General features: G+C 50.0%; 2 protein-coding genes across 5 annotated transcripts; one reads left to right on the plus strand and one right to left on the minus strand.

The window, feature by feature from the left end:
- The first annotated feature begins 1,863 nt into the window (after positions 1–1,863).
- On the plus strand, positions 1,864–13,961 carry TAS1R1 (taste 1 receptor member 1). The gene is made up of 6 exons (XM_079986882.1): positions 1,864–3,465; positions 7,274–7,598; positions 8,673–9,428; positions 10,494–10,706; positions 11,304–11,424; positions 12,872–13,961. Exons 1-6 carry the CDS (start codon positions 3,161–3,163, stop codon positions 13,804–13,806), a joined length of 2,655 nt encoding a protein of 884 aa, XP_079843008.1. The 5' UTR covers positions 1,864–3,160; the 3' UTR covers positions 13,807–13,961.
- Positions 13,962–15,642: 1,681 nt separating this feature from the next.
- ZBTB48 (zinc finger and BTB domain containing 48) lies at positions 15,643–27,859 on the minus strand. Of its 4 annotated transcripts, none has more exons than XM_079986945.1 (11): positions 27,725–27,859; positions 25,501–26,196; positions 22,034–22,314; positions 20,931–21,042; positions 20,142–20,234; positions 19,046–19,132; positions 18,264–18,418; positions 18,034–18,170; positions 17,358–17,522; positions 16,744–16,832; positions 15,643–15,995 (listed from the first exon to the last, which is right to left on the minus strand). In XM_079986945.1, the coding sequence occupies exons 2-11, from the start codon at positions 26,188–26,190 to the stop codon at positions 15,702–15,704; spliced, it is 2,103 nt and encodes a 700-aa protein (XP_079843071.1). In that variant the 5' UTR covers positions 26,191–26,196; positions 27,725–27,859; the 3' UTR covers positions 15,643–15,701. The 4 variants fall into 4 exon arrangements, with proteins under 4 accessions (XP_079843071.1, XP_079843070.1, XP_079843073.1 ...); XM_079986944.1 differs by having other exon boundaries at positions 20,931–21,038; positions 22,030–22,314; XM_079986947.1 differs by having other exon boundaries at positions 20,931–21,038; positions 22,030–22,299; positions 25,489–26,196.
- Positions 27,860–27,904: the final 45 nt, after the last annotated feature.

Consider the following 27,904-nt stretch of genomic DNA (forward strand, 5'->3'; position numbering starts at 1 on the left):
AAAGGGAACCCGGCGTGGCTTTAGCTTGATGGGGGCGACTTGTGGATCAAGGCTAAAGGAGATGGGCGTACCTGTATATTGCCCCAAGGTGCCGTCAAAAACCTCGGCAAAGTCTTTGACCAGACCCTCAGTCTCTGCGTTAGAGATGCAGTTGATGCCGGTGACTTCCAGGCCGAGGGCATCAAACCAGTCTAGCCCTAGGAGGCTTGGCCGCTGACCTTCGACCACCACCAACCGGAGCAGGCCCGAAAAATCCTTGAAGGCGATCCGGAACCGGCCAACGCCTACCACGGGAATGTCGTTTCCCTGGTAGTCTCTCGGGTGTACGCGGTGAGAGTCGAGTTGCCTTTTGGACACTCTGGGTACCAGTCTTTTGATGGTGCTCCATGACACGATGGACAGGGCAGACCCGGTGTCGATCTCCATGTCACATGGAGCTCCTTCATTGAGCACCGTGACGTTCAGCTTGCGTCGCGTAGGCGAGTCGGTTTGGCCAATCGTGGTTCCAGACGGGCAGCGGCAGTTGGTGAGAGCGAAACAACTTTCCTTGGCAGACTGGAGTGAAGACTTGGACTTGCGAGTCGATGAAGGGGGGGTGTCAGACGGAGCCGATCGGCAGACCTTAGCGATGTGGCCCCTTCTATAACACTTCCTACAGATGGCGTCTCTGAATCGACACTTGACACGGGAATGGTTGCCTCCGCAGCCGGCACATTCCGGTTGGCCCTTGGACTTCTGTTGGAACTTCCTGCGCTCCCGCTTTGTCTGGTGCACATCATCGTCTTCACTGGAGGATGCCTCATCACTGCTGGCCTCTTCATGATGCACCGGAACTGGCTCCCTAGCAAGACGCGGGCTGCTGGACTTGCGGATCTCCTGGGCGGAGCGTTCAGCAGCTTCTGAGGCCACAGCCTCCTCAATGGCTTTCTGTAGCGTGAGGTCTGGCTTGGCGAGGAGACGCCGTTGCAGATGGATGTCCCGGACCCCGCAGACGATTCGATCCATCAGGGCATCGTCTAAGTCTCGGAACTCGCAGTGCATTGCAGCCTGTCGCAGGGTGGTGGTGTAGTTGTTGATTGACTCCCCCTCTGCCTGGTTCCGGTGGTAGAACGCATGGCGGGCAGCAATCTTGGACGGCTTTGGTGCGTAGTGGTTGCGGAGCTTCTCTTGGATCGTGTCCCATGGTGTTGCCTGGACTGCTTCAGGCGCAACCAATGCTCGGGCCGTCTCAAACACCTCAGGCCCACAGAGGCTGAGGAATAGGCCCCACTTCCGATCCATTGATACTGCTGTCAGCTCGTTGGCTTGGAGGTAGCAGTCGAACCGAGCGAGGTAGGAGTCCCATGATTCAGAGGCTGGCGCAAACGGCGGTAGAGGCACAAGTGAAGCCATGATTCCGATGCCGGTGTGAAGGGCGATGGATGGAACACAGTGCTCTTAGCCAGAACAGTCAGCTCTGAATTGGTTCTGTCCAGTGATTTCGCTCAGTGATTTCGCTCTGTGATTCAGCTCAGTGATTCAGCTCAGTTCAGAGGCTGGCCGCATCTGGCTGTGCTCTGATGTCCATCGATCCCATCCTCGTTGCCAGTGTTAAGTTGTGGGTTGACATAGCAGACGACACAGCGATTTCTCCAAGTAGCTCTTTATTCTTGTAAGCTGGAATAGAACTGCCTGCAAACAGCTCAGCCGGCCTGCTTTTATAGGCAGCCGGCTGTCAACATTGTAACAACAACAACAGCCCAGAGTTCCCGCCTAAAATAACTGACGTGGACCTGAGGGAAAACTATCTACAGACCTGAGTGAAAACTATATACAGTATCCCCCTGCTGGCCCAGGGTGAAACTTCACTACATAACAATGGCCATGACAAACTGAGGTCCATTAATTTCAGTGGGTCTATCTACTTTGTGTAGAGCATAGCTGGATAAGGCCCAGTGTCAGGTGGAACAAGGGTTAAGCACACCTCTTCATTCATTCCCTGCTGAAACTTCCCTCCTTCCCAAAGCTGTTTTTCCAGGGAAGGAAGGGAAGTGCGATGGGGTTTACACATGATGGAAATGGGCAGAGCAATGGAAATCACTGCACTCTCCCCAATACTGGGATTTCATCCAGCTGAGTTTTACTCAGAGCAGACCCACTGAAATCAATGCCACATCCATTCGTTCCAATGGGTCTGTTTGGAGTATCACCAGCATTGGTAACAACCCACTGGTTTGGTTCATTTCTACAAATATTTGTCCTGATTATAGAGTTTAAGAATTAAAGGAAAGGGCCATAAATCAGTGGCAGAGCTTCTGCCTTGCATCCAGGAGATCCCAGGTTTACCATTAGCATTTCCAGGTGGTGCTGAGAATGAACCCTGCCTGAAACCCCAGAGTGTTGCTGGAAGTCAATGTGGACAATACTGAGGAAGATTAACCATTCACCTGTATTATGTGTTTAACAAAACATACCATTAGAAATTCTGCAAAGCAAAGTGTCATCATCAAAAATACCATCCCATGTTCTCCCCCACCATGGGGGATCCCCATTTTCTCCTCTTTTAATAAAGATTCACTGTTTCTGCATATATTTTCTTTCCTTATCGAATTTTCCATGGAAACCATAATCTGGATTAAGTGGGGAAATAATACAGACCAGCATTTGGATGAGGATGTCATCATGCAGACATGAAGCAGCATAGAGTCCAGCGATGGACCCGTGCTTGGTGGAAGTGCCAATTATTTCCAAAAAGCCAGGCATTGTAACAGCGTGGCAGTGAACATGTCAAAACACAGCTGCTTCCTCTTCTTTCATTTCAGTCTTTCAAAATATTGAAATGATATATTCCTTTTGGGTGCTTTGGGGGTTTTTTAGCAGCTGAGGACTAGAGACTTGCACAGGCCGCTAGTACATCCATTCCTACATGATGTAGTCAACGTGATTGTAATAGAGGGGGCGTGAGGAGTGTTGCAAGTGTTTATAGGGTCTAATTATTCCACAAGGAGCCCAGGAGGAGAGAGCACATTTTACTTCAACTCTCCTGCAGAGTCTGTTAGGAAAATTAAACCCCACAATTTGGTTTTCGGCTTGCATCCTGCTGCCTCCCTGCTCCAGGAAAGTTTCCTGTGTATGTATATCTTGCCCTCTGCTCTGAAGCATTTTACAGGTGTGCAGGGTTATGCAAATGATCCCAGCTGATTCAGGGACACTGGTCTCAGTATTCCTCCTCCCCCAAAAGCAGAGTGCCCTTGTGGCTGCAACAGTGACTTCCCCTGGTCTGTTCAGGATGAGTCTCTCTCCCCCACCCTTTGCGTATTTGCTGCTTATGGGCTTCTGTTGCTGGGCCAGTGGGAGCTTAAACCAGGGGATTTCATCCCCGCTGAGGCTGGATGGAGATTATACCCTTGCAGGGCTGTTTCAAATTCACCGGAGTAACATCACCAAATCCCAGAAAACTAAGCCAGAAGTTGCCATCTGTGACAGGTAAGTGAGAGGAGCCAGAAATATCGCAGGTGCCATAGCTCAGTGCTTTGCGTGTAGAGGGTCTCAGGTTCAATTCCCAAAGGCATCTCCAAGTAGGGTGGGGAGAGACCCCTGCCTGAAACCCTGGAGAGCTTCTGCCAGTCAGTGTAAACCACACTGAGCTAAATGGTCTGATGGGCCAGTGATCTGATAAGTCATCTTCCTATGTAGGATGCAGGTATCTGTGTCTGGGAAGCATGTGGTCCCAAGCTATGTTTTATCCTGGCAAAAGAGCAAATGAAAACTGCAATTACCGAAGTAACTTCTCCACAGTCAAGTACTTGAAGGAACATCTCCCATAGACACGCTTATACCTTCAAGTGAGGCTCCTCTACTTGCTATCCCACCATCCTGCACAAGCAGAAGTAGCATTACAGGCAGCAGAGCCTTGTGTGTGGTGGCACCCGTCCTCTAGACTTTTTTTCAGGAGCTGCAGTCAGGCCCCTTCCAATGTGGACTCACAGTCAGCTTAAGACCGTTTCTCCCCATCCCCCAACACACACACCAGGCTTGTATTGGCAACAGAGAGGCATCCTACTTATTTGCAATCAGCTTTTGTGTTTCTCTGGATGGTTAATCAGTTTTGATATTTTCTAGGCAGTCATTTTTTCTTTTGTCCCTCTGAGAGGCAGTTCAGCTGAAAACCCATTAAGGAGTGCCATGCTGTGTCTGCTCCAAGGTCTCTCTCACTTTTTTTTTTAAAATGATATTTATTAAAATTTTGAATAAACACATATAAACACAGACACAAACAACAACAACAAAAAAACATAAACCAACAAACAAGTCAAAAACAAGTATAAATTCAAACCTTATTTTCTAAACCTAATTTCACCGACCTCCTCACACCTCTCCCTTCTGTATTCTAATCTCATTTATCTTATCAGCAAATCCATTCCCATTTTTCCCATAGTTTTTAATAATTCTGTTCATTTTCCTTAATCAACGCCCCTGTAAACCACTAATTTTTAAACCCAAATCTTTTTAGCCTTCATTAATTTTATAGTATTTATTAAGATAGTCTTTAAACTTCTTCCAATCTTCTTCCACTGTCTCTTTGTCCTGGTCTCGGATTCTGCCCGTCATCTCTGCCAGTCCCATGTAGTCTGTCATCTTCATCTGCCATTCTTCCAGGGTGGGTAGATCTGGTCTCTTCCAATACTTTGCGATGAGAGTCCTTGCTGCTGTAGTAGCATACATGAAAAAAGTTCTATCCTTCTTTAACACCACATGGCTAACCATACCCAGGAGAAAGGCCTCTGGTTTCTTCAGGAAGGTATATTTAAATACCTTTTTCATTTCATTATATATCATTTCCCAGAAAGCCTTAATCCTTGGGCATGTCCACCAGAGGTGGAAGAATGTACCTTCACTTTCTTTACATTTCCAGCATTTGTTATCTGTTAAGTGGTAAATTTTTGCAAGCTTGACTGGGGTCATGTACCACCTATAGGTCATTTTCATAATATTCTCTCTCAAGGCATTACATGCCGTGAATTTCATACCGGTGGTCCACAACCTTTCCCAGTCAGCAAACATAATGTTATGACCAATATCTTGAGCCCACTTAATCATAGCTGATTTAACTGTTTCGTCCTGTGTATTCCATTTCAACAGCAAGTTATACATTTTTGACAAATTCTTAGTTTTGGATTCTAACAACTCTGTTTCCAATTTTGATTTTTCCACCTGAAAACCAATTTTCCTGTCCAACTTATAGACCTCCAATATTTGGTAGTAGTGAAGCCAATCTCGCACTTTATCTTTTAGATTCTCAAAACTCTGCAATTTCCACTTCTCACCCTCCTGTTCTAAAATTTCACAATATTTTGGCCATTTAGCCTCCATATTAAGTTTTTTCAAAGCTTTTGCCTCCATTGGTGACAGCCACCTTGGAGTTCTATTCTCCAGCATGTGTCTGCTCCAAGGTCTCAAGGACTATTCCCATTTGGAATATGGAGGGTTCCGTACAGCCATCATGAAGAAGAAGAAGAAGAGTTTGGATTTGATATCCCGCTTTATCACTACCCGAAGGAGTCTCAAAGCGGCTAACATTCTCCTTTCCCTTCCTCCCCCACAACAAACACTCTGTGAGGTGAGTGGGGCTGAGAGACTTCAAAGAAGTGTGACTAGCCCAAGGTCACCCAGCAGCTGCATGTGGAGGAGTGGAGACTCGAACCTGGTTCACCAGATTACAAGACTACCGCTCTTAACCACTACACCACACTGGCTCTCATAGCCACTGATCAATCTCACCTCCTCCATGGATTTTATCCAATCTCCTTTAAACAGTGTCTTGTGTCAACAAGTAACATACATGGGACAAAGTTATGTGCAATGGATCCCTGACCCTCCAGCTTCCTCCAGTTTTATAAAAGATGAAGGGGGCTGGAAATTCCTATTCAATTTTCCCCAAAGAAGCTGTGTACACGAATCAATAGCTCCAAAGTTATAGCTCATGCAATCAAAACAGTGCCACCAGGGCACAAGAAGGGCTGTGGCTCAGGGGCAGAGTAGAAGGTCCTCCAGGTTCAATCCTCACCATCTCAAAGGCTGGGAGAGACCCCCATCTGCAGCCCCAGAGAGCTGCTGCCACACCTTGCGGGGAATCTTGAAGCAGGTGGACCAATGACTTGACTAAAACAGTTTCCGGAGATCATAATAAGACAAGTATCAGCAGGCAAGGAGGAGGGAGGAACTAAGGGGGACAACTCTCCAAGCAGCCCAGTGAGAACTGAACACTTTACTTTTTTTTGCAACCAATCTATCTTCCATTTTATTTGTTTGACCATTTTATTTTACAGTTCAGTATTGTTTTTAGTTTGTGTTTTATAAACATTATTAAAAGTTTTAGAATGCAGTAAAAGCAAAACTTAGAGTAAAAATAAGAAAGAGCGAGCATAAGAAAAGATAAGAAAATGGAGGGGGAGGAGGAGGAGGAGGAGAAGAAGAAGAAAACCTCTATCAAGGTTATATATTTACTCTTAATGCACACCATGGGATATAAATCATCCCAGCTCTCACCTGGGCACTTCCCCCAGCCTCCCACCTGGGAGATTCTCTCTCCCTTGCCTCTCACACAGGGCCTTTCCTCTTTCATCCCTCAAAGAACATAAGTATAAAGGTAAAGGTAAAGGGACCCCTGACCATTAGGTCCAGTCACGGACGACTCTGGGGTTGCGGCGCTCATCTCGCTTTATTGGCCGAGGGAGCTGGCGTACAGCTTCCGGGTCATGTGGCCAGCATGACTAAGCTGCTTCTGGCGAACCAGAACAGCAAATGGAAACGCCGTTTACCTTCCCGCTGGAGCGGTACCTATTTATCTACTTGCACTTGACATGCTTTCGAACTGCTAGGTGGGCAGGAGCAGGAACCGAGCAACAGGAGCTCACCCTGTCGTGGGAATTTGAACTGCCGACCTTCTGATCGGCAAGCCCCAGGCTCTGTGGTTTAACCCACAGTGCCACCTGCGTCCCATCAACATAAATGTACAGTTAGCCAAAAAGAAATAATAAAGAAGAAATAGAGAGAAATAAAAAAGAAGAAGGTGCTGACAAATTCAGGGTTGTGGGGCAGGAAACAAGGAGGGAGGGCATGGAATGGAGTATCATAATGGAGCCTGTTGCATAGGAGCAGTCTACTATGCATGCAATATTTTGCTGCTGTCCGACTTGGGATTCCCCCCACCCCGTCCTGTTTGGGATTCCCCCCACACACACACCTGTCCTTTAGTTCCACCTTCTCCTGTGGCTTTTCTCTGTTTCTGCAGCATGTACTACGCGAATCACCATGGCTACTACCTGGTCCAGGCCATGCGCCTGGCGGTGGAGGAAATCAACAACTCCAGCCACCTCCTGCCCAATGTCACTCTGGGGTACGAGATCTACGACACCTGCTCGGCATCCTCCAACATGTACGCCACGCTGAGCGTCCTCTCCCAGGGTGGGGGAGAGGGCTGCTGCGGTGCCCGGCAGCTGGTGGTGGCTGCCAACTACACCCACTCCCTGCCCAAGGTTGTGGGCGTCATCGGGCCAGACACCAGTGAGAATGCTTTCACGACAGCCAGTCTGCTGGGTGTCTTCTGCATGCCAGAGGTAAGCCCCCGAAGGGCAGTGGGACTTCGTGGATTAGGAGAGCCGTCTCCTACTCTGTGCTTTCTCCAGCTTCCCCACCAGCCACAGTCAGCATAGCCAGGCCCAGGAATGAAGAAAATTATTGGGGGGTGGGCAGAACAGGCACCAGCAGCTGCCCAGAGATGTCAGTGGGTTGGTTTGGTGCCAGACTGCTCTTCCTGGTCTCTGTTTTAGGCTGTTGATAGCATGTTTCACAACTGTCTCATTGAGATTCCTGCATCGCAGGGCCAGCTGAGCCTTTTGAGTCCCTTCCAATTCTGCGATTCTGCCTTATTTTTCTCACACATCTTCCCCCAAAGCAAATTACCCTCTTTGCTGGTGCAGGAGAGATCACTGCAAAGTAAAAGTGACGCAGTCCACTGGGAAGTTGTGTTGGGGAGAGGTTCCTGCCGGATCATGTCTGTGAAAGCGTAGATTAGGCAGAAGAGAGCCTTCAGGAAATGTTGGGGAGGGCAAGGGCCGTGAATTGAAGCAGAGGGAGCCTCGGACTGATGATAAAAGACGTCTGAGGAGCACTGTATGACTGTTGGCTACTAGCTAGGAGACACACGTCCCACCGGTGGCTCTGTTTCCGTCAGTGATGGAGCTGGAGCAAGCTTGTTTTCTGCTGCTCCAGAGGGCAGGACCTGAACTCATGGATTCAAATGACAAGTAAGGAGGTGCCAGCTGAAAATTAGGAAGAACTTTCTGAGGGTGAGAGTTGTTTGACGAAGGAACAGACTCCCTTGGAAGGTGTCGGACTCCCCTTCCTTGTAGGTTTTCAAACAGAAGGTGGATGGCCAATTGTCAAGGGAGTCTTTAGCTGCTGTTCCTGGTTTGCAGGGGGTTGGACTAGATGAGCCTTGGGGGTCCCTTCCAACTCACAGAACTGTTTCCATCTCCCCATCCAGCTGCATCAGGGGTGAGGGGATGTCTGTGGCCCTGCAGCTGTTGCTCCCATCATCTCTGGCCATGCTGGGAACACCGAAGGGGTTGCTGTTGGGAATTAAACTTCAGTTGCCTCCTTCCTGCCATGCTCTCTCTCTTCCCACCCAGGTCAGCTACGAAGCCTCTAGTAAGATGCTCAGCAACAAGAGGACCTTCCCTTCCTTCCTGCGCACCATCCCCACTGACCAGCTGCAGGTGGACGCCATGGTGCGCCTGCTGAAGACTTTCGGGTGGACCTGGGTCGCGGTGGTGGGCAGCGACAACAACTACGGGCTCCAGGGCCTGCAGATGCTGCACGAAGTGGCCCCGCAGGAGGGCATCTGCTTCGCCTACCAGGGTGTCATCCCCGCCAGCAGCGCAGAGGTGGCCCGCATGATCGTGGATGTGGTGGCCTCTGCCGCCAACGTGGTGACCGTCTTCGCCAACAAGCGCAGCGCCTTCCTGTTCCTCCGGGAGGCCGCCCGGCAGAACGTGACCGGGAAGGTGTGGCTGGGCACGGAAGACTGGTCTTTGGCCACGGAAATCTGGAAGATCCCCGGTGTTCAGGGCATCGGCACGGTCCTCGGGGTAACCATCCACCAGGCACGCCTCTCGGGGATGAAGGCGTTTGAAGCAGCTTTTGCTGCATCAGAGGAAGCGGGTGGCCACAGGGGCGACGCTGGTTCATGTCAGAATTGCAAGGAAAGGTGCGGCCAGCGATTCTCCCAGTTCCGCAAGCTGCCCGACAGGCAGGAGCCGTCGCCCTACGACACACAAGGAGCGTTCAGTGTGTACTCGGCGGTGTATGTCATGGCACATGCCCTCCATCGTCTGCTGGGCTGCCAAACTGGTGTGTGCAAAAAGGGCACCGTCTATCCATGGCAGGTAAACCTCCCCATCTCTGACTCTCTCTGTCTCTGTCTCTGGGCATTTATCTGGCAGGGACAGTGCCAAAATGGCATTCCTGCTGCGGTAAGAGTGGGGTCTCTCCATGGAAAAAGCAGGTGCCAGCCAGGGGTGGCTAACCTGTGGCTTTACAGATATTGCTCAACTCCAGCTTTCATCAGTCCCAGCCAGCAGGATTCATGGAAGATGGAGGCTGCAACATCTGTAGGGTGCCATGGTGCTTATCCCTGCTCTGTGTTTTCCTGGGATTCCAGGATGCTGAAGAAAACAGAATAACAGCTGAGATTTCTCTGCATGATATGCTCTTAGCGCCTATGCCACACCATCTCTCCAGCTGAGCATGCTCTGATGGGCATTGGGGGTATGTGAGCTGGGATAGCTCACTTGGTAGAGCATGAGACTCTTAGTCTCGTGGGCATGGGTTTGAGCCCCATGTTGGGCAAAAGATTCCTTCCTTGCAGGGGGTTGGACTAGATGAACCTCAAGAGTCCCTTCCAACTCTATGATTCATCTTGTTAGAGGGTGACACAGGAGACACAGCCCTCAAGTCGCTTGCACTGGGCCCTGGATCGCTTGCCCTTTCCCCTCCTTTTTCCTGCTCACAAACCCTGCCTAATTAAAGAGTTCGGGTTTGGGGTGTGGAGATTTGCAGAATCCATGGGGAGTTTTCAAAATCAAAAAATGGAAGGGGAGTTTGTCCATGGAATGGGACCATTTGGCTCAGACAGCTTGGAGGTCTTCCAGTAAAACAAGGCCCCGTGCATTCAATTTTAAACATGGGGCGCTTCCACACTGAAGACTCAAAACTGGTTTATCAGTTAATTCCTTCTCCCCAGAGAAACTCTGGAAAATACCTCCAAGCCCACAGTTTGGTAATATCTTTGGACTAACCCACATGAACGTGGCAAGCTCTAGAGTCCTCCAGAACGCTTCGCCAGATGAGATGTACTGGGGTTGACATAAGTTGTAGTCCAGAACATCTGAAGGATATCAGGTTAGGCTTGGCTGGATTAGTCTGTCTGTCTGTCTGTCTCTCTGCTGCAGCTCCTGAAGGAAGTGAAGCGGGTGAACTTCAGCCTGAACCACAGACAGATTTATTTTGATACCAATGGGGACCCCTTGGTTGGCTACGACCTGGTCTTGTGGACATGGGCTGGGCAGGAGTGGAACTACACCGTGGTGGGCTCCTTTGACAGGAACCCGGACCGCCTGAGCATCCACAAGGACAGGCTTCTGTGGCACACAGAGGATAATCAGGTAAGGAGGCACACACGGAGGAGTGGGAGGCTCATACACCCAGGGAAGATTCTTATTGTTGAGATCTAGCCACCACCCATGACGTTGGTCTGCCTGGAATTCCCCTTGCCAGGAAAAATGGGAGCAAGCAACCCATTCTACTACAGGGGGGTTGTAGCATTGGCTCATGGGGGCACTTTGGGTCTACCTACACCCCTTGACAGGGACGCGGGTGGCGCTGTGGGTTAAACCACAGAGCCTAGGACTTGCCGATCAGAAGGTTAGCGGTTCGAATCCCCACGACGGGGTGAGCTCCCATTGCTTGGTCCCTGCTCCTGCCAACCTAGCAGTTCGAAAGCACATCAAAGTGCAAGTAGATAAATAGGTACCGCTCCGGCGAGACGGCGTTTCCGTGCACTGCTCTGGTTCGCCAGAAGCGGCTTAGTCATGATGGCCACATGACCCGGAAGCTGTCTGCGGACAAATGCTGGCTCCCTAGGCCAATAAAGCGAGATGAGCACCACAACCCAAGTCGGTCACGACTGGACCTAATGGTTAGGGGTCCCTTTACCTTTACCTTTTACACCCCTTGACACCAACGCTCATCCTCCCGCCCAGGTCCCTGACTCCGTGTGCTCCAAGGAATGCGGCACGGGGGAGCAGAAGGTGCAGCAAGGCATGCACCAGTGCTGTTTCCACTGCGTGGGCTGCTCTCCAGGAACCTTCCTGAACAGAAGCGGTGAGTGAATTGTCAGCAGGCAGGGCAAGGCCAGGCCAGCACCAGAGTCAGAAGCAGGCGGGCAGAGGCGATTCAACTCTTCTGCTTCCTGCCTCTTTAAACCCATGGCCTCCACGGGTTCAGGCTGGCTCTGCCCCCTTGCTGTCTCCCCACAGGGCCAACGCCTCTGAGGTCACATGGCTTCCTAATCCCAAAGCCCAAGCCTTGCATAATGTTCCTGAGCTTTTGAGGTTTGGGGGCAGGGTTTGTGGTCTCACCTGCATCCTCTAGGAGGAAGCCATGGCCAAGCGGCCCATGACCAGAAGCAGGAAGCTCTCTTGCAAAGCATCGGAGGGATGGAGAAACATGGAAATGTGCTGGAGCCACAGAGGGTTTGCTCATGCTAGCCTGGGGGGTGATGGCAGTGGCAAAAAAAGGAGAGTTTTGTACCCGGTATACTTTTAAAGCACATTCTTTCCCTCGGGAAATACTGGGCACCTTAGTTCACCCCTTCACAAAGATACCATGTCCAGCAGACCTAAAAAAAACCTACAGGCCTCAGGAAGAGAATGTGCTTCAGATGCGTTTTTATTTGCTTTTCAATTTATTTCTAAATGTGACTGGTTTTAGATGCTTGTAACTGTCTTTGGAATGTTTTAATCTTATATATATATAGTCTCTTGTTTTAAATGGTCCACCTGTTTGCTACCAATTTGTAGAAGCAGGTGCACTTTTAGGACCCTGAGCGAACTAAGACGGTGGGTGGGCGAGGTCTAGAAGTTGGGGTGGGGAGGAAGGGGACGGGCTCAAGAGATGCAGGGATGAGTGCCAAAGACCCAGGACCTCCCCCTAATAACACTCTTGCACGCTGTAATATTAGGAGAGCACTTCCAGAGTGCAGCACACACAGACGGCGAGGCACTACAGCAGATAGGTGCACTAAAGCTGAGCTGTGTTGATGGGAGGAAAGGCAACGTTCTTGCAGCCGGGAACCCAGGATTAATTATTTCATAGAATCATAGAACTGGAAGGGGACGCGAGGATCATCTAGTCCAACCCCCTGCAATGCGGGAATCTTTTGCCTGGCATGGGGCTCAGACTCACAATGCTGACATTAAGAGTCTTGTGTTCTTCCAGCTGAGCTATCCCAGTTGGTTATTGCATATGTATCCTAGGATTTTCTCCAAGCACCTCAAGGTGGTATACACATTATTCTGCTCCCCCTCCTCCTCCTTTAACCCCCACAACAACCCTGGGAGGGAGGTTAGGCTGAGAGGCAGCGGCTGGCTCAAGGTCGCACCCAGCTGGCCCAGTGGAGATTTGAACCCTGGTCTCACAGGTCCTCGTAGTCAGACTCTCTAACCACTACACTGCAGCGACTCTCCTGTTGGCTGCCCCCCAGAGATCCCGGGGGTGGGGAAAAGGTGGCTTCCAGTTGCCTCCGCTGACTAGCCCTGCCGCCCCACAGATCCGTACACCTGCCAGAAGTGCCAGAAGGATCAGTGGGCGCCTGACAGAAGCGAAGCCTGCTTCGACCGCACCGTCGTCTTCATGCTGTGGGACGACCCCATCTCTGTGGCCCTGTTGGCAGCCAACACCCTCCTGCTGCTGCTCGTGGCTGGGACCACAGGCGTCTTCGTGCGGAACCGCCACACGCCTGTTGTGAAGTCGGCCGGCGGTTGGATGTGCTTCGCCATGCTGGGCGCCCTGGCCTGCGCCGGCCTCAGCCTCTACTGCTTCTTCGGGGCCCCAGGGCACTTTGTCTGCCTTCTGAGGTTGTCAGTGTACAGCACCTGCCTCACCGGGTGCCTCTCGTGCATGGCGGCGCGCTCGGTGCAGATCGTCATCGTCTTCAAGATGGCGGCCAGGGCTCCGGGCCTGTATGGGGCCTGGCGGAAGTACCACGGCTCCGGCCTGCTCATAGGAGCCATCACTGGGCTGCAGGGCACAATGGTCCTCACCTCCCTCACCATCAGCCCACCGGCCCCCTACAAGAACTACGAGGCCTTTGAGGAGCTGATTCTCCTGGAGTGCAGCCAGGGCAACACGGTGATCCCCGTTTTCTGGATGATCTTCAACAGCCTGCTGGGCGTGGCTTGCTTCACCATCAGCTACATGGGGAAGGACCTTCCCAACAGCTACAACGAAGCCAAGTGCATCACATTCAGCAATCTCATCTACTTCGTCTCCTTCATCACGTACACCACTGCCGCGAGCATCTACAAGGGCAAGTACCTGGCGGCTATCCACATCGCCACCCTCCTCTGCACCCTCGCCGGGATCTTCGGGGGCTACTTCGCCCCCAAGGCCTACGTCATCCTCTTCCACTCCCATCTCAACACCAACCAACACTTCCAGATGTCCATTCAGAGCTACACAAAGAGGGTGAACGCAGCAGGCTGAGCGGCGGGAAGGTCAGGCGACCAAGGCAAGATGGGCTTTGCCGTCTCGGTATCACATTTTTCCGGTCTTACGTACCATATAATAATAATAATAATTTATTATTTGTACCCCCCCCATCTGGCTGGGTTTCCCCAGCCACTCTATACATACCATACAATTCCACACTAATTTTTTCTTCTTCTTTACACAAAAGGAATCCTCATGAATTCTAGTGCCATTTGCCTTCATACGGTACAATTGTGTGCAATTAACTTGCACAATTTGAAAGCCGGCTGGTTGAAATCCCACAGATTAAGCACAGGGAAGGCGGAGAGCTTAAAAGCTCCTCTTGCACCGGGTTTTCCTGGAGCAGAAAGTTTTTAAAAGCCTTGCTTACCAGGCTCTGGGATGTTCTCAGGAGATTTTCTGGGAATCCATTTGCCCCCACAGGAGCACCCCAGAGCTCTCTGCTTTGCTTGAAAGGTAAAGATGGTTGCATGAGGGTGGTTTGGGCATACAATGGAACCTTGGTTCTTGGTCGGCTTAGTTAACGAACAAATCGGCTCCCAAACGCAGAAAACCCCAAAGTAAGTGTTCCAGTTTCCATACATTTTTTGGAAGTTGAATGTCCGATGCAGCTGTCAGCTATTGTTTCCAGGACACCTGTGCCAATTGGAAGCCGCACCTTGGTTTTCGAACATCTTGGGAGTTGAACGGATTACATTTGAGAACCAAGGTTCCACTGTACGTGTTTTTGCACATGCGAACTATCCCCAGAATGTAATCCCGGCATAAGACACAAAACACTACAAATTCTATGATTCTGTTCTATGATTCATACCGTGTACACTTCTTTGTATGCAATTTTGCTAAGAAACATACCGTATTTTTCGGTCCATAGGGCGCACCGGCCCATAGGGCGCACCTAGTTTTTTTGGGGGGAAATAAAGAAAAAAAAATCTTCCCCCCCCCCCAGGTGCGGGGCTGGGGCGGGGGAAGCCCGAGCTTCCCCCGACCCCAGCCGGCAGAACAGGCAGCTCTCTGCAAGCCGTGGGAGAGCTGTGCGACTTCGCGCAGCCCTCCCACGGTTTGCAGAGAGCTGTGCGAAGCCTGAAGCCTGGGGGACGCTGAGCTCAGCGCCCCCCAGGCTTCGGGGTGCAGGCAGCTCTCCCACGGCTTGCGCATAGCTTCCTGAAGCCTGGAGAGCAAGAGGGGTTGGTGCGCACCGACCCCTCTTGCTCTCCAGGCTTTAGAGAAAGCCTGCATTCGCCCCATAGGACACACACACATTTCCCCTTCATTTTTGGAGGGGAAAAAGTGCGTCCTATAGGGCGAAAAATACGGTATTTTCCTGCAAAACGATTTCCCTTATATAATGCACTTTTGCAAGTTATTTTCATGGATATACACATTTATATGCTTTTTTGAACACACTGCTTGCTTGGAGAACTGCATTGCAAGATTTGGAGGAGTGGGAATATCCGAGGCCGGCTGGGTTTCAGTTTCTGTATTGTTTCATAAAGTACAGATCAGATTAGTGTGAACTGAATCAAATTTCTCCCCCATCCCTTGATGGTAGTAAGGCCAGAGTAACCTAATCCACACACAAAGAACTCCAGGGGCTCATGGCTGATGAGGAAATAACACCCCACCACCACCATTTCCCCGTCCCAGGCAATTGGATCAACAATGGTTCGAACTGTGGGGGTAATGTTTCTTTTTCACTCCAGTGAAGGAAGGGAGTAGAGGTTCTGTCAGCTGAGCAAGGGAAGGTCCTAGCATAGAAATTTTAGCGGCACCTGGGCCATTATTACACACTGCCTTATGTTCAGAGTATGGATGTAATTGAAGTTCGGGTTTTCTTTTTTAATTACTCTCCTTTATTGGGGATGGGGCTTTACAATAGGGGCACAGCGCTACGTCTCACAGTCATCTGGGATGGTAATGATCAGCGACTGTTCGATCACATCCGGGGGACCAAAGTTCTCGTTCGAAGAGAGTCTCTGTACAGGGAGCTCCTCGCTCAGGGAGCCTTGGCCGAGCGACTCCGCCACGACTTCCTCGGCAGAGCCCCCCTCCAGAGCGTGAGGGGGCTGCAGGGCCACCACCACGGCCTTCTCGTCCTCAATGATCAGGTTCCGCAGCTTCCTCTGGCGGGGGTTGTAGTTCTCCACCCGGTCGTGGATCTCCATGTGGCGTCTCAAGTGGGCCTTCGAGAGAGGGCAAGAGGAGAGACGGTTGGCATGTCGGAACCCAGAGCCCACAAATGGAAGTGGGGAAGAGCAGCTAAGGGCCCTTTCCGGCGGTAACAGATGCACTGCTGGGCAAGGAGGCAAGGCAGGGGCTGAGCTGGGTTCCCTCAGGCAGGTCTGCCTCAGCCGGGCATCTGCACCAGAGGGACACCTTATGGGTTTGGGGTGAGGATGACAAAATGTCTGAAGGTCTCTGGACAACTGAGAGTACTTCATGGAGGGCCAGTGGCTCTCAAGGGGGTCACTTTTGAAAGTGTTTAGTCATCCTAAGACAGAGGAGAATTCTCTTTTCTTCTTCCTGCCGAGGGCCACACTCCATGAAGGATAATCTCTTGGGGGCCGCTTACACGTGTTGGGCAGGGACCCAAGAGAAAAGTGAACAGAGCCACCCTCTTGTCACTCTCACCTCCTGCCCCAGTTCCCACCCCAAGTTTTCTCTCTGCTAGGCACTTGCAGATGTCGAGGGCCACATGAAAATAGACAGAGGGCCACAGGTTGGCCACCCCTTTCCTCAGATGAAGGGGGGAATCAATGCAGGTACTGTAGGGAGAGGGAAGAAGGAAGGAAGAATTGCAAGAATGAGAAAGAAAAGGCATTGGGAGGGGATTTGAAGAGCCTGGGAGTCAGCTATGCACACACAAACACAAACACAAAATTCCTATTTCTTAAATGTGCCGTAAGCCAGACCACGAGTGCCGCATCGTACCTGCCGTGTGAACTTGTAGCCACATTCCGTGCATTCAAACTTCCTCACCCCTTTGTGCCGACGGACGTGGACACGCAGTTGCTCCACAGCTGGAAAAGCAAGACCGGGGGCCCATTAAGTGGCTGCCTAAGGACAGCATCCAGCCCAGCGCTGCCCACTCCTCCAGATGTTTCTGACAACTTCTCCCAGGGGCTGTGCTGGCCATGTCCAAAACTTCTGGAGGGCAGAAGCCTGGCCAACTTGGACAGTAGCTCTACCAAGATTTATGCCCAGCCATCCCGCCCTAGGTGGCCTCTTTAACTTGGCTTAAGTCTGGGGTCTCCCTGAATACAAAAGCTCAGTCCTCTGCCACTAAGCCAGGTGCAGACAATCTGGTGCTCCGATCCTAATCCCTGACCATACCAGACCCTGGGGCTGGTGGGCGTTGTAGTCCAACAGTACCTGGAGGGCACCAGATTGGCAAAAGCCAAGCTGCAGGATCCGTGCTCCTCAACTGCGTAGTTCCATCTTACACAAAAGCCTTCGCACTACACGTTTTGAGACAGCAAGGCTTTGCCCCTCTTAACAAGCATTTCACTCATTCACTCAGTTGTTTCGGCACTCCCTCCCCTTACCTTTGAAAGTCTTCCCACAGATCTGACAGAAGTGGGGCCTCCCTTCCTGGTGCCGGCTGGCAATGTGCCTCAGCAGGGGGCCTCTCTCGGTGAACTTTTGGTCACAAAACTCGCAGCTGAAGGGACGCTCGCCTGTGTGGGTCCGGTTGTGCTTGTCCAGGCTTGCTGATGTGTGCACACAGAAGAGAAAACCAGTTAAACAGAAGGAGAGGCCTTCTTTATATTTCTATATACACACCAGACTGTATTACAAAAGTGATGGGAATGGAAACATAGCTTTAAAAGCACCCACTATTCCTTCCTGACTAATGACTAGAGCTGCAAGATGTATCGGTAATTTGTCCGAAACCCGTATGAAGTTCACACCGCAATACCGGTTTCAGACTTTTTGAGCTGGCGATACATCACGGCTCCCCGGCTCCAGCCAGCACAGTACACCTCACTCCAGTCTGCCTGCAGCTTGTTCTTCCCTGTTTCAACATCGTGGTGCATCGCCATATTGCGTTGTTTGGCTGGTGATACATCACGGTGCTGAAAACCTGATATTGCCCAGGCCTCCTGCTGACTGAGAGGTTCTCTAGCCCGGGTGGGACAGACCCACAGGTCCTAAGCAGATGCCCTGCGGCAACTCTGCCCTTCAGTGGGAACGGCCCCAAGGGCCAGGCTGTACCCATACCTTGCGTGCGGAAGGTTTTACCGCAGAGGTGGCACTGGAAGGGCTTCTCCCCGGTGTGGGTGCGCAGGTGCATGTTGAGGTTGGCCTTCTGGGTGAAGGCGTGCTGGCAGAACTCGCAGACATAGGGGCGCTCGTTCCTGCAGAGACAGAAGGAGGAAGGGCAATGCTAGAGCATACTGGGGCATGGAAGCTCCCCGTGGAAAGGGACAAAGCAGGCCACTTCTGCACACCTATGCTTAGCTTTGATGTGCATCTGCAACCCGTTGCGACTCGAAGCCCTGTGGCCGCACTCCTCGCAGACAAACAGCTTCTCCCCGCGGTGCTTGAAGGCCTCGTGGAGGTGTAGCTCCGTCCGCGACAGGAAGCACTTGGAGCAGGCAGAGCACTGAAGAAGGAAGAGGAGGAAGGATGGACTGGGGTCAGGGATGTGCCCCTTGCAGGCCAAGCAGCCTTGCGGAGGAGGCCTCAGGCTCAACCAATTCCTCACAGACTGCCCCTTTCCCCCCATTAACATCCCTGGAGCTCGGCCTTCCCTTCATTTTCGCATGTTAAGGAAATGTGCCATCTCCTAAGCAAACCACATTCCCTGTCTCCACTGGGCTTGCAGTAACAAACAGGTTTCAGAAAAAATAAGGTTGTGTTTTTTTAAAAAAAGATGACAAGTTCGCCAGTAATGATGTATTGTATGCAGCTGTGCGATTTACTGGGTCAATAATACAAACGTAGCAAAAGGGAAAGAAAGTGTGGGTTGTGATGACAGAAACACAGCAATTGCAAGTTTTTGTTTTAACAAAGAAGATGAAAAAGTAACCTTGGAGTGTACTAAACCCAGACACTTATATACTCCCTGTGAGGCCTGATTCTCCTGAACTGCTGTTTCCATATAAAACAAAAATTAGACTCAATGGTGAATAAGCCATCTCAAGCACTTTGTCCCCTGGACATTTTCAGCTTAGGTGAGAGTTTCCCAAGAAGGGCGATTTGCCAAGTCTTGGCAAACACCGATACTCACTGCGTGTGGCTTGGGGGCCCCATGTAGCTTGATAAGGTGGCTCTGCAGATCCTTCTTCTGCATGAACTGCTGGATGCAGGAAGAGCACTAGAACACAAGGGGACACAAGAGCCGCAGGTCAGTGGCAGATGAGAGTTGCTATTCTTTTGTTTCTTTTCATTTGAAAAGAAAAGCCATTTCTCACACTGAACCACACCTTACAAAACCAACCTTCCCTCCGTACAGTTATCTGAACAACGTCCCACATATTACAAAGGATGTTAAAAACAAAAATGGAGATTCTGAAAACAAAGGATAATCCCTCGTATTTATAGGGTGAGGTGCAGGGCTGGAATAATTCTGAAGGTCTACTTTCTTCTCTTTTCCCCTTTCATCAAGGTTGGAGGATTCCCAAGTTCACTATTGTAGCATCCTTAAGGCTTGGTGGGAATCTGATAAAGAGGCATTGCAAGAACACAATGGCCCTCGGGGTCCCTTCCAACTCTACAATTTTGGATACATACACATTGTACTGCAAGCACCTGTCTGTCAATATTACTATATAAAATGAAGTATTGCTGTGCTGAGACTTTTTTTTTATTTGGCCTCTACTTAAAACAACTTTTCCGTCAACCTTTTAGCTTACTTGGTTAAACCATTCTTCTTTAGGAACCCCCTAAAACACTTCCAAATCTTTCTAATAATCATCCCTGTAACTTTTAAGTATTCTGTTAACCCTTTTACGAGCTGCTCCTTCATTAGGGCTGTTCCCGGAAGTCCTACAGTAGCCATTGGTAACAAAGGATACAGCACCATCCATAGAGCAGACCTGAGCCTCGAAGGGCGAAGGGAACCTCAGCTCCAAGCCTCTGTGCTTAGTTGGGCACCTGGCCAGGGTGTTCAGGTACAGCTTCTGTTCCTGATGCCAGCCTTCCCCTCCCTCCAAAAGCTGGGGCCCTCCATATGTTTTGGACCACAACTCCCATCAGCCCCAGCTGGCAGAGCTGCCTTGTAGCTTCGAAAGGAAGGTTGAGGCTATGTGAATTGCTCCCCTTCCCCAAAGTAAAATGTCCTGTTGCAAGGCAGCCAGCAAGACTCAGGGGCAAGGCAGGCTGACCTTATAAGGCATCTCTCCCGTATGGGACACCATGTGCACACGGAGCTCCATCCGCCTCTTGAACATGTCTTGACAGACAGAGCAGGTGAAAACCTGGACAGAAAAGGGAAAAGGACATTCAGGGAGCTGGGAGGAGGGGGGGAGAACCCTGCATAGAACTGCCAGCTCCAATGAGAGCGAGCAAACCTACAAGTTCGAGAAATGCAGCCAGAGACTCTGCTGCTTCAGGAAGCAGGCAGAGAAATTTAATAACAGCCCTGCTGGATCAGGCCGCTCACCCATCTAGTCCAGCATCCTGTTTTCACAGGGAGCAACTAGATGCCCCAGGGGGGAAACCATAAGCAGGATTCAAACCCAAGGGCAGCACTCTCCCTTCCTGTGGCTTCCAGCCTCTGTGTCTTTTGAGCAGACAGCCACCTGAGGCTGCACTGTAGGAGAAGGCAGCTGCATTGCTCCTCTTCTAGACATCACCCAACCCCAAACAGCCCACTTTTGTCCTGACTCAATGCAGGCACAAATCCTTAAGTCATCCCTCTGCGGACGGGGCCTGGGGCTGCCACCTCTGCGGCTGGAGCGTTTGGAGCTCAATGCTGACAGGCTGTGTCAGGGACAGCTCCCTGGTGGGCAAGACAGGATTTGAACCCGGGTCTTCTACATCTCAACTCAGCCCTCTCTCTTGGGCACCACAGCAGCCTCCACCCACCCAGTACTTCAGAGCTGTTCCTCCAACAGCACTGCAAGAGTGTCTGTGTGTGTTTTCCAGCTGTAACCCCCTCCTTCCCATAATACCTGCTCTGAACGGTTCATGCAGTTCCTGGCTTCGTGCTCCAGCAGGTTCTCCTTCCGGAAGTAGCATTTCCCACACTTTGAACATTCAAAGGGCTTCTCACCAGTGTGCTTCCTGCAGGTTACAAGGAAATATTTTCAATTGCTGGTTCTAAACATGCTTTGATGTATTTTAGCTATCGTTTTTAACTAGTTAGTTTTTATTACTTTGTATTTTGTAACGAAGAAGGGACGCAGGTGGCGCTGTGGGTTAAAGCCTCAGCGCCTAGGGCTTGCCGATCGAAAGGTCGGCGGTTCGAATCCCTGCGGCGGGGTGCGCTCCCGCTGCTCGGTCCCAGCGCCTGCCAACCTAGCAGTTCGAAAGCACCTCCGGGTGCAAGTAGATATATAGGAACCGCTTACCAGCGGGAAGGTAAACGGCGTTTCCGTGTGCGGCTCTGGCTCGCCAGAGCAGCGATGTCACGCTGGCCACGTGACCCGGAAGTGTCTCCAGACAGCGCTGGCCCCTGGCTTCTTGAGTGAGATGGGCGCACAACCCCAGAGTCTGTCAAGACTGGCCCGTACGGGCAGGGGTACCTTTACCTTTTTACCTTATTTTGTAACAATGCTTCTAAATGTTGGAAGCTGCTTTCAGAAAGGCAGGATATAAATACATTAAAATAAAATAACATAAAACAGCAGCAACAGCAACAACAGCAGCAGTTGACTGTCAGGAGTTTGTGACTCCCAATTGTTTAACAATACCAACAGATATCTTCCTTCCCCATTCCACAGCTAAATCTGGCTGCTGAAACAAAGAAAGTCTGGAGTAACCAGAAGTAGACTTCTGTCTGACAAGAATGAGTTCAGTCCAGTTCTGGTCCTGAAAACAAATCCCTCCACGCAGAATGTGCTCAAAGGCACCTGTCCTGGACTCCTCTAGGTTTTGCACCTGGGCTCTCTGGCTTCTAATAAGAAATCAAGTTTGGAGTCTGCCCATTCCTGCTCCAAATGCCTGGCAAGGAGCCAACCGTGCCTCAATTCACAAGCTGGTTCTTGGGGCAAAACAGGCAGCCCGTATCTTTGTGAGCGTGACACCCTCCCCAGCGCAAGGCATGCGAACTTGCCTGTTGTGCACCTTGAGATAGTACTTGCTGAGAAAGGACTTGTGGCAAGTGGGGCATTCGACTGGTCCCGTCGCACCCCTGCGGCTTCCCAGCACCCCGGCTTCCAGCAGGCCACTGTTCCCAGCAGTCTTGGAGCTGCTGGGCTTCCTGGACAGGTGAGTTCTCCTTTTGGTCCTCACGCTCTTCTTCCCGGGAATGTAATCCTCATCCCTTTCCTTGCTCCCTCCTCCTTCATCTTCAGCTGTCAGGTCATTTGAGCCGGGAGCCTCCTGCATTTCCCGCTGCGAGAAAAACAGGGCAGTAACGTCTACACACCCACCCAAACACAACTTTGTGTACTACGATAAACAGAATCCATCACAAAGGCTAGCCACTTGACCAGTTAAAAAAATAATAATACTTGGCCATATATGATGGTCAAGTATTTAAAACATTCATTTAGTACAACTGTAAGAAAGGAACTAACTATAGGCTAATTTCAATCCTGCCAATTAGTTAAGCGTTCCAAGTAAAAGTTCTATTGCCATCAAGTGTTATTTGTAGCCTAATCACATAGTGCAAATAAGAGGCGCAGGTGAAACAAGTTCAGGAGATTCAACCATTCTCCTTTACTTGATCCCAGGACCTGAGGAATAGCCCAAACAATTGTAAATGTTGTTTAAAATGAAATTTTAAACTCACACAGCTCTAAGACAAAGGTACTTTGATGCTTTCTGGGTGTTTTGGACCACACCATCGGGACGGATGGGAGTTGTAGCCCAAAAATTCTGGAGGGCATGAGGCTGGGGGAAGCTGCTATACAAACATAGTTAGACTATTTCACCCTTTACACAGGTCAAACCTGGTTTAGCAATGGAGTGTAGACTTGAGAAGGAGCTGCTGAAGTTGATCATGGCGCCTTACACATTTTCAGGTGTACACTTCAAATATGCAGAGGGGTGGGTCCCCAAGACCCCTGTGAGCACTCAGTCCTCATATCACCAGCTCTATCAGTTCCATTAAATAGACTGGCTGCCACCCACACAAATACATTTTCACCATCCCTGAAATTATCTGGACTGTTACTATCAGACTGTGGACTGTTAACTGGCGGTATCTGATGAGTGACCTCTGAGTTTCCCAATATTTAGACTAAGCTCCACCTTTTTCAAGTACACAACACACAACCAAACCTTCCTGCTTGGCAGGGGGTTGGACTTGATGGCCCTTGTGGTCTCTTCCAACTCTATGATTCTATGATTCTACTATGGGATGGATGAACTGGCCTTGTCTCTCCCCTGGCCTCCCCCAAAATCCAAGGCAGCCCCCCCCCCTTTCCTGACAAGATGCTTATTCTGTTCAGTTTCTCAGAACAACAGCTGCCTGAACCTAGAATCCCAACAGGCAGCTCTCAATCTTGCAGAGGCAGCTTGATTGAGTAGGCCAAACCAATCCTTCCACCATTCTACACGGAACTACAGTTACATTTCTTCTCTAATATCCCGCTACCCATTGTGACTTTCAGCTGCAGTAAAACATTTTTAGCATTTTGTTAGAGAGACCTGGCCTTTGGGACAAACAAGAACACAAACTGGACTTAGAAGATTCAGAAGCTCTTTGTTTACAAAGACTCACAGCTCAAACCTGCACTGCGTGTATGTGAGTGAGAGGGAACTTGCTACTGCAGTATGACCCCATCTGCAGGTTTTGTAGCACTAACAGCAGCCAGCCCTTGAAATCAGAGCTGTTAGTTATTTCTGAGTTGCTTTTATTAGTTCGTGCTGTACTGGGACAAAGTGCACAGTTTTGTTGATGCCTGGATTTGCTGTATATGGATGTGTGCCTGCGTATAACAGGCCTGCATAGATCTGCTGTTATAACACGTGAGTCTGCACCATACCTCACTGGATTTATTTGGTGCTTTAACCAAAAGAAAGGTAAATGAAATGAGGATTCTGCAATTCAAATTCTGCATCATAAAAACTGCAACATGCACGAATCACTGATTCTAACAAAGCGCTAAGTACAAGCTGGGATGAATTTGTGACTCATCCATCTAGCGTGTTTTTGCCATTGTTCATTATTATTAAAATTAGCAGATGGGAAACAAGGAAATAATAGTTTTCTTACAGCCACTACGCCTATTTATACATACAGAAAAAAATACTATGAAAGATCCCACCCATCCAGAAACACTGTGTACAGCCCTATTCAAAATCCCCATGAATCAGGTCAAGGATGTTTAATGTACACAACTTTCAGGCCCTTGCAAATCTCAAAAACTTGCATTTTTGAATAGTTAAGCCTCTAGTCCTCGTGATTTCTCAGATAAGCTGGAGAGCTGCACAAAGACCAGACTAACTGAACATCTGTGGTTGCTAACTACAAACTTTCTGAGCCATTCCAGGTTGTTGGAAGATAGTCTACCATAGTAAAGCGTCTTGAATTTTTCAACTTTCAAATTCCAAAAATGAGGGGTGCTAAAAAGTTGTAATATCAAGAAGTTTTGGTTAAATTAATACAAATTAGTTTTGCTTGTTAAGTAAAATGTGTGTAAAATTGCAAGGAAATCATTAAAAATGACTGCCAAGTACTTGCAGTTACATTATATATTAATATATATATTTTTTAGCATTATGACATTTTCGGAAGGTAGAATTAAACTTCTTTAGTTTTCCAAAAGCAGTTTATGTGCTTCTTCATTAGGCATGGACTTATCAAGCTCAATGTTGCCCAATCACAAAAACATCAGATTTGAATTCTTCACACCCAAAAACATATTTTTAAGACCCCTCACTGAAGAGATTTGCAATAATTTAAGAAACACTCCCTAAACTGACATGCCCTACCACCATAGGCATTTCTGATCTGACTAACCACATATGTACATTTGGGTTCACTGCAGTATAAACCAGATTCCTCAGCTGCTTCCTGGAGATGCAGAAGTTTGCCAATTTGAATTACGGGAAACATCTATGGAAGCTTATTAGCAGTTCCATGCCTTAAAAACTGGCAATGATGGACAAACTGACTGGAACACAGTTTACCAATCCTCCTGTAACATGTACAAGTGCAAGACAGACTTGACTACCTTCCTGAACATACTCCTGCCTTGAGGCCCTCTGAAAACTGAATATGCATGCCAGGGCGTATCCCAGGATCCTCTGCAAAGTTGTTCTGCACACCAACAAAGGCTTCCCCAAGGACCCCAAGTTGCTTCCCCACAGCTGCGAGTCCCTAAATGCCAGAACATGCAGTAACCCCAGAGATCTTGAATTCCCCCACCCAAGAGACACCCAGCCCCTTGGTGCAGGTCCCAACCCATCCTCCCCCTGCTCCCACATTAAGACAAGCAGCAAAGGCGTTCTGCTGCTTTGTCCCCACCAACATTGCTCGCTGCTTTAAGGCGCCTTTATTCTCAAACCGGGACGGGGCTCGTCGCGGACAAAGGCAACCCCTTTCTGTTAGCACATGACTCCACACGCCACCTCATGATTGGCGCCCGCATCCTCGGCGGCTCCTCTTTTCAGTGGCCTTTTTAGGAGCTCCTTACATTCCGGGGCGCTCTTTACTTCACCTGCATTGCTCAGCGCTATTGTTTTGGGGGACCTTTTCAGCCTTCCCCGAAGGAGACAGGGGCTCTCTCTTTGGCCCTGGGCCACTTTGCTGCCCCGGATGCAGGGGCTCGGGCTGGCTTCTCGAGCAGTGTCACCTGGGGGCACAGCACCACCAGGGGCCGGCTCTCCCCGCGTCTCGGCTAGCGCTTCGGAGCGACCCCCAAGGTCCTTTGCGAGCGGAAACGGGCCATTCTGGTCGCCGCCGTCCAGGCACCCAGGCTTGAACTCCTGGCAAAGCCTGACTGCCTCTGGGATGCAGAGCTCCTTGGCCGCCTCAAGAAGTTTCTCCCAGTTCTCCGCGGTGATGGCCAGATGGCCTGTGTAGAAGAAATCGAGGAGGAGTGTGAAGATCTCCACAAAGGTCTCTGGCAGGATGATTCTGCTGGAAGCTCCGTCGTACATGCTCCGGAAGAAGGAGCTGCAACACGCCAAGACACTCCAGTGCGCCTTGAACACAAAGCTGCCCACTGCCAGGGTGGCATCGCAGTACTGCCCACTCTCCCGCTGCTTATTGAGTTCCTGCAGGACACGCACACTGTGCTGGACAAAGGAGCCCTCCATGGTCTGCTGTGGGAGAGAAAGAAAGTGCGGGAGTAGAAGGGTCAGGGATTCTTTAGCTAGGATTCCTGCATTGCGGAGGTTTGGACTCCATCAGGGTTTCCCAAACTTGGGGTCTCCGGCTGTTTTTTTTGGACTACAACTCCCATCAACCCTACCTAGTAGGACCAGTGGTCGGGGGTGATGGGAATTGTAGTCCAAAACAGCTGGAGACTCAAGTTTGAGAAACCCTGGACTAGATGAACCCTTTGGGTAATTGTAACATTCTGTGATTGTAAGTGGATGGAAACATTGAAATCCAAGCTAAGTACAATGAGAGGTAGGCTGCTCATCTTGGCAATCAGACAGGGGTAGAGAACAAAACACTTATGTACTGTATTCCTTATTATAATTGTATTTATGTAATTGCTTTTTTTCTAAGTTGCACAGATACTGCTTTATGACATTTGTTTTGTATGTTGTAAACAGCCCTGTGGCCTACTGATGAAGGGCTGGGGCAGTATATGAATTTAATAAAGAGCAATAATATTTATTAATAAATAACAAATCATAATGCAGAGGGGTGTTGCTTTAATTGTGTAAGGAGCCTCAAGTCCTGGTCTGGGAAAAGGGTGGGAAATAAATATAATAATGATAACAATAATAATTACAGGGTGTGGGCTCTGGGCACAAACTGAATTATTTAGTCAACTGCATTAACATCTGTAAAATTTGGTTCCTTCATACCCCAGACCCAAACAACAGCATAAAAATAGATGAAATGAGCAGCACTGTGACTGTCTGTCTTTCCTCCCATAACTTTTCAGCTAAAAATGAAAACAAAGCAAATTATGTGTCCACAGCAAAACCTCAATGTTCATTTGCAGCGTCCCCCAGGCAAGATAATTGGTGAGCAGAGCCCAACCAGTGTTAATATTATTATTAATGCTCCCCTCTCTCGAAACATCGGGGGCAGAACGCAAATAGCAAAGCCAAAGCACTCCCCAAACGAAAAGGTCCCTGCAAGCCTGATCACAGGAAGAAAAACAAAAAAAAGCAACATCTCCGAGCAGGAGTAAGGCACCCCCCTCCTTCTGTGTAAAAACGCTTGGAGATGAACTAGTGTGGTGGAGGGGGGGGGCCTGTCAGACTACAACTCCCATCATCCTTATCCACTGGCTGTGTTGGTGCTGATGGGAGTTGGAGTCCAACAACAACTGCAGAGCACCCTCCCAAAAAATATCATGGGGGGGGGGAGGAATGGGCTGTATTGGAGGATTAATGACTGAAACGAAAGGAAGGCGTGGGGGGGCGGTATTGCCATTCAGGGTAAAGGAAGGCTGCATGTGGCGAACTGCCAGTTCAGTTTAATTAATAAGCAAGCGACCAACAAGGAAGGGGGATTTCACTGGCTCTTCCCCCACCCCCAATAGCCGGGGGTCTCCCTCTTATTATGGGATAGCGGAAACTTGGGGAAACAAACCACAGGCTGGGGAGGCACTACTTGCCCCCCCCCCCGCCAACAACGCGCACTTTTAAACGCCCCTCACCCGCTTACCTCAGCTCTGCGCTCCTCCCTCCCCTCTTATAGCGCGCCCAGCCCAGGCACAGGAGGAGCAAAGAGGAGCCAAAGCGCCGCCATCTTGGACCGAGCAGGGACGTCGTGACGTCAGCGCGGCGGCATGGGGCGGGCGGAAGGTATGCTAATAAAGAAGGCGGGGCGACCGTGACGCCCCGC

Source organism: Podarcis cretensis, assembly GCF_951804945.1.
Source record: "Podarcis cretensis genome assembly, chromosome: 8".
NCBI lineage: Eukaryota > Metazoa > Chordata > Lepidosauria > Squamata > Lacertidae > Podarcis > Podarcis cretensis.

Excerpts from the sequence above, each read along its gene's own strand:
- TAS1R1 (XM_079986882.1), top strand. The coding sequence starts at position 3,161 with ATGCAAATGATCCCAGCTGATTCAGGGACACTGGTCTCAGTATTCCTC. Across the intron at positions 3,466-7,273 it reads GAAGTTGCCATCTGTGACAG|CATGTACTACGCGAATCACC; the intron begins GTAAGTGAGAGG and ends CTGTTTCTGCAG. Across the intron at positions 7,599-8,672 it reads GTGTCTTCTGCATGCCAGAG|GTCAGCTACGAAGCCTCTAG; the intron begins GTAAGCCCCCGA and ends CTTCCCACCCAG.
- ZBTB48 (XM_079986945.1), bottom strand. The coding sequence starts at position 26,190 with ATGGAGGGCTCCTTTGTCCAGCACAGTGTGCGTGTCCTGCAGGAACTC. Across the intron at positions 18,419-19,045 it reads GGGCCCCCAAGCCACACGCA|TGCTCTGCCTGCTCCAAGTG; the intron begins GTGAGTATCGGT and ends TTCCTTCTTCAG. Across the intron at positions 18,171-18,263 it reads CACATCAAAGCTAAGCATAG|GAACGAGCGCCCCTATGTCT; the intron begins GTGTGCAGAAGT and ends CTGTCTCTGCAG.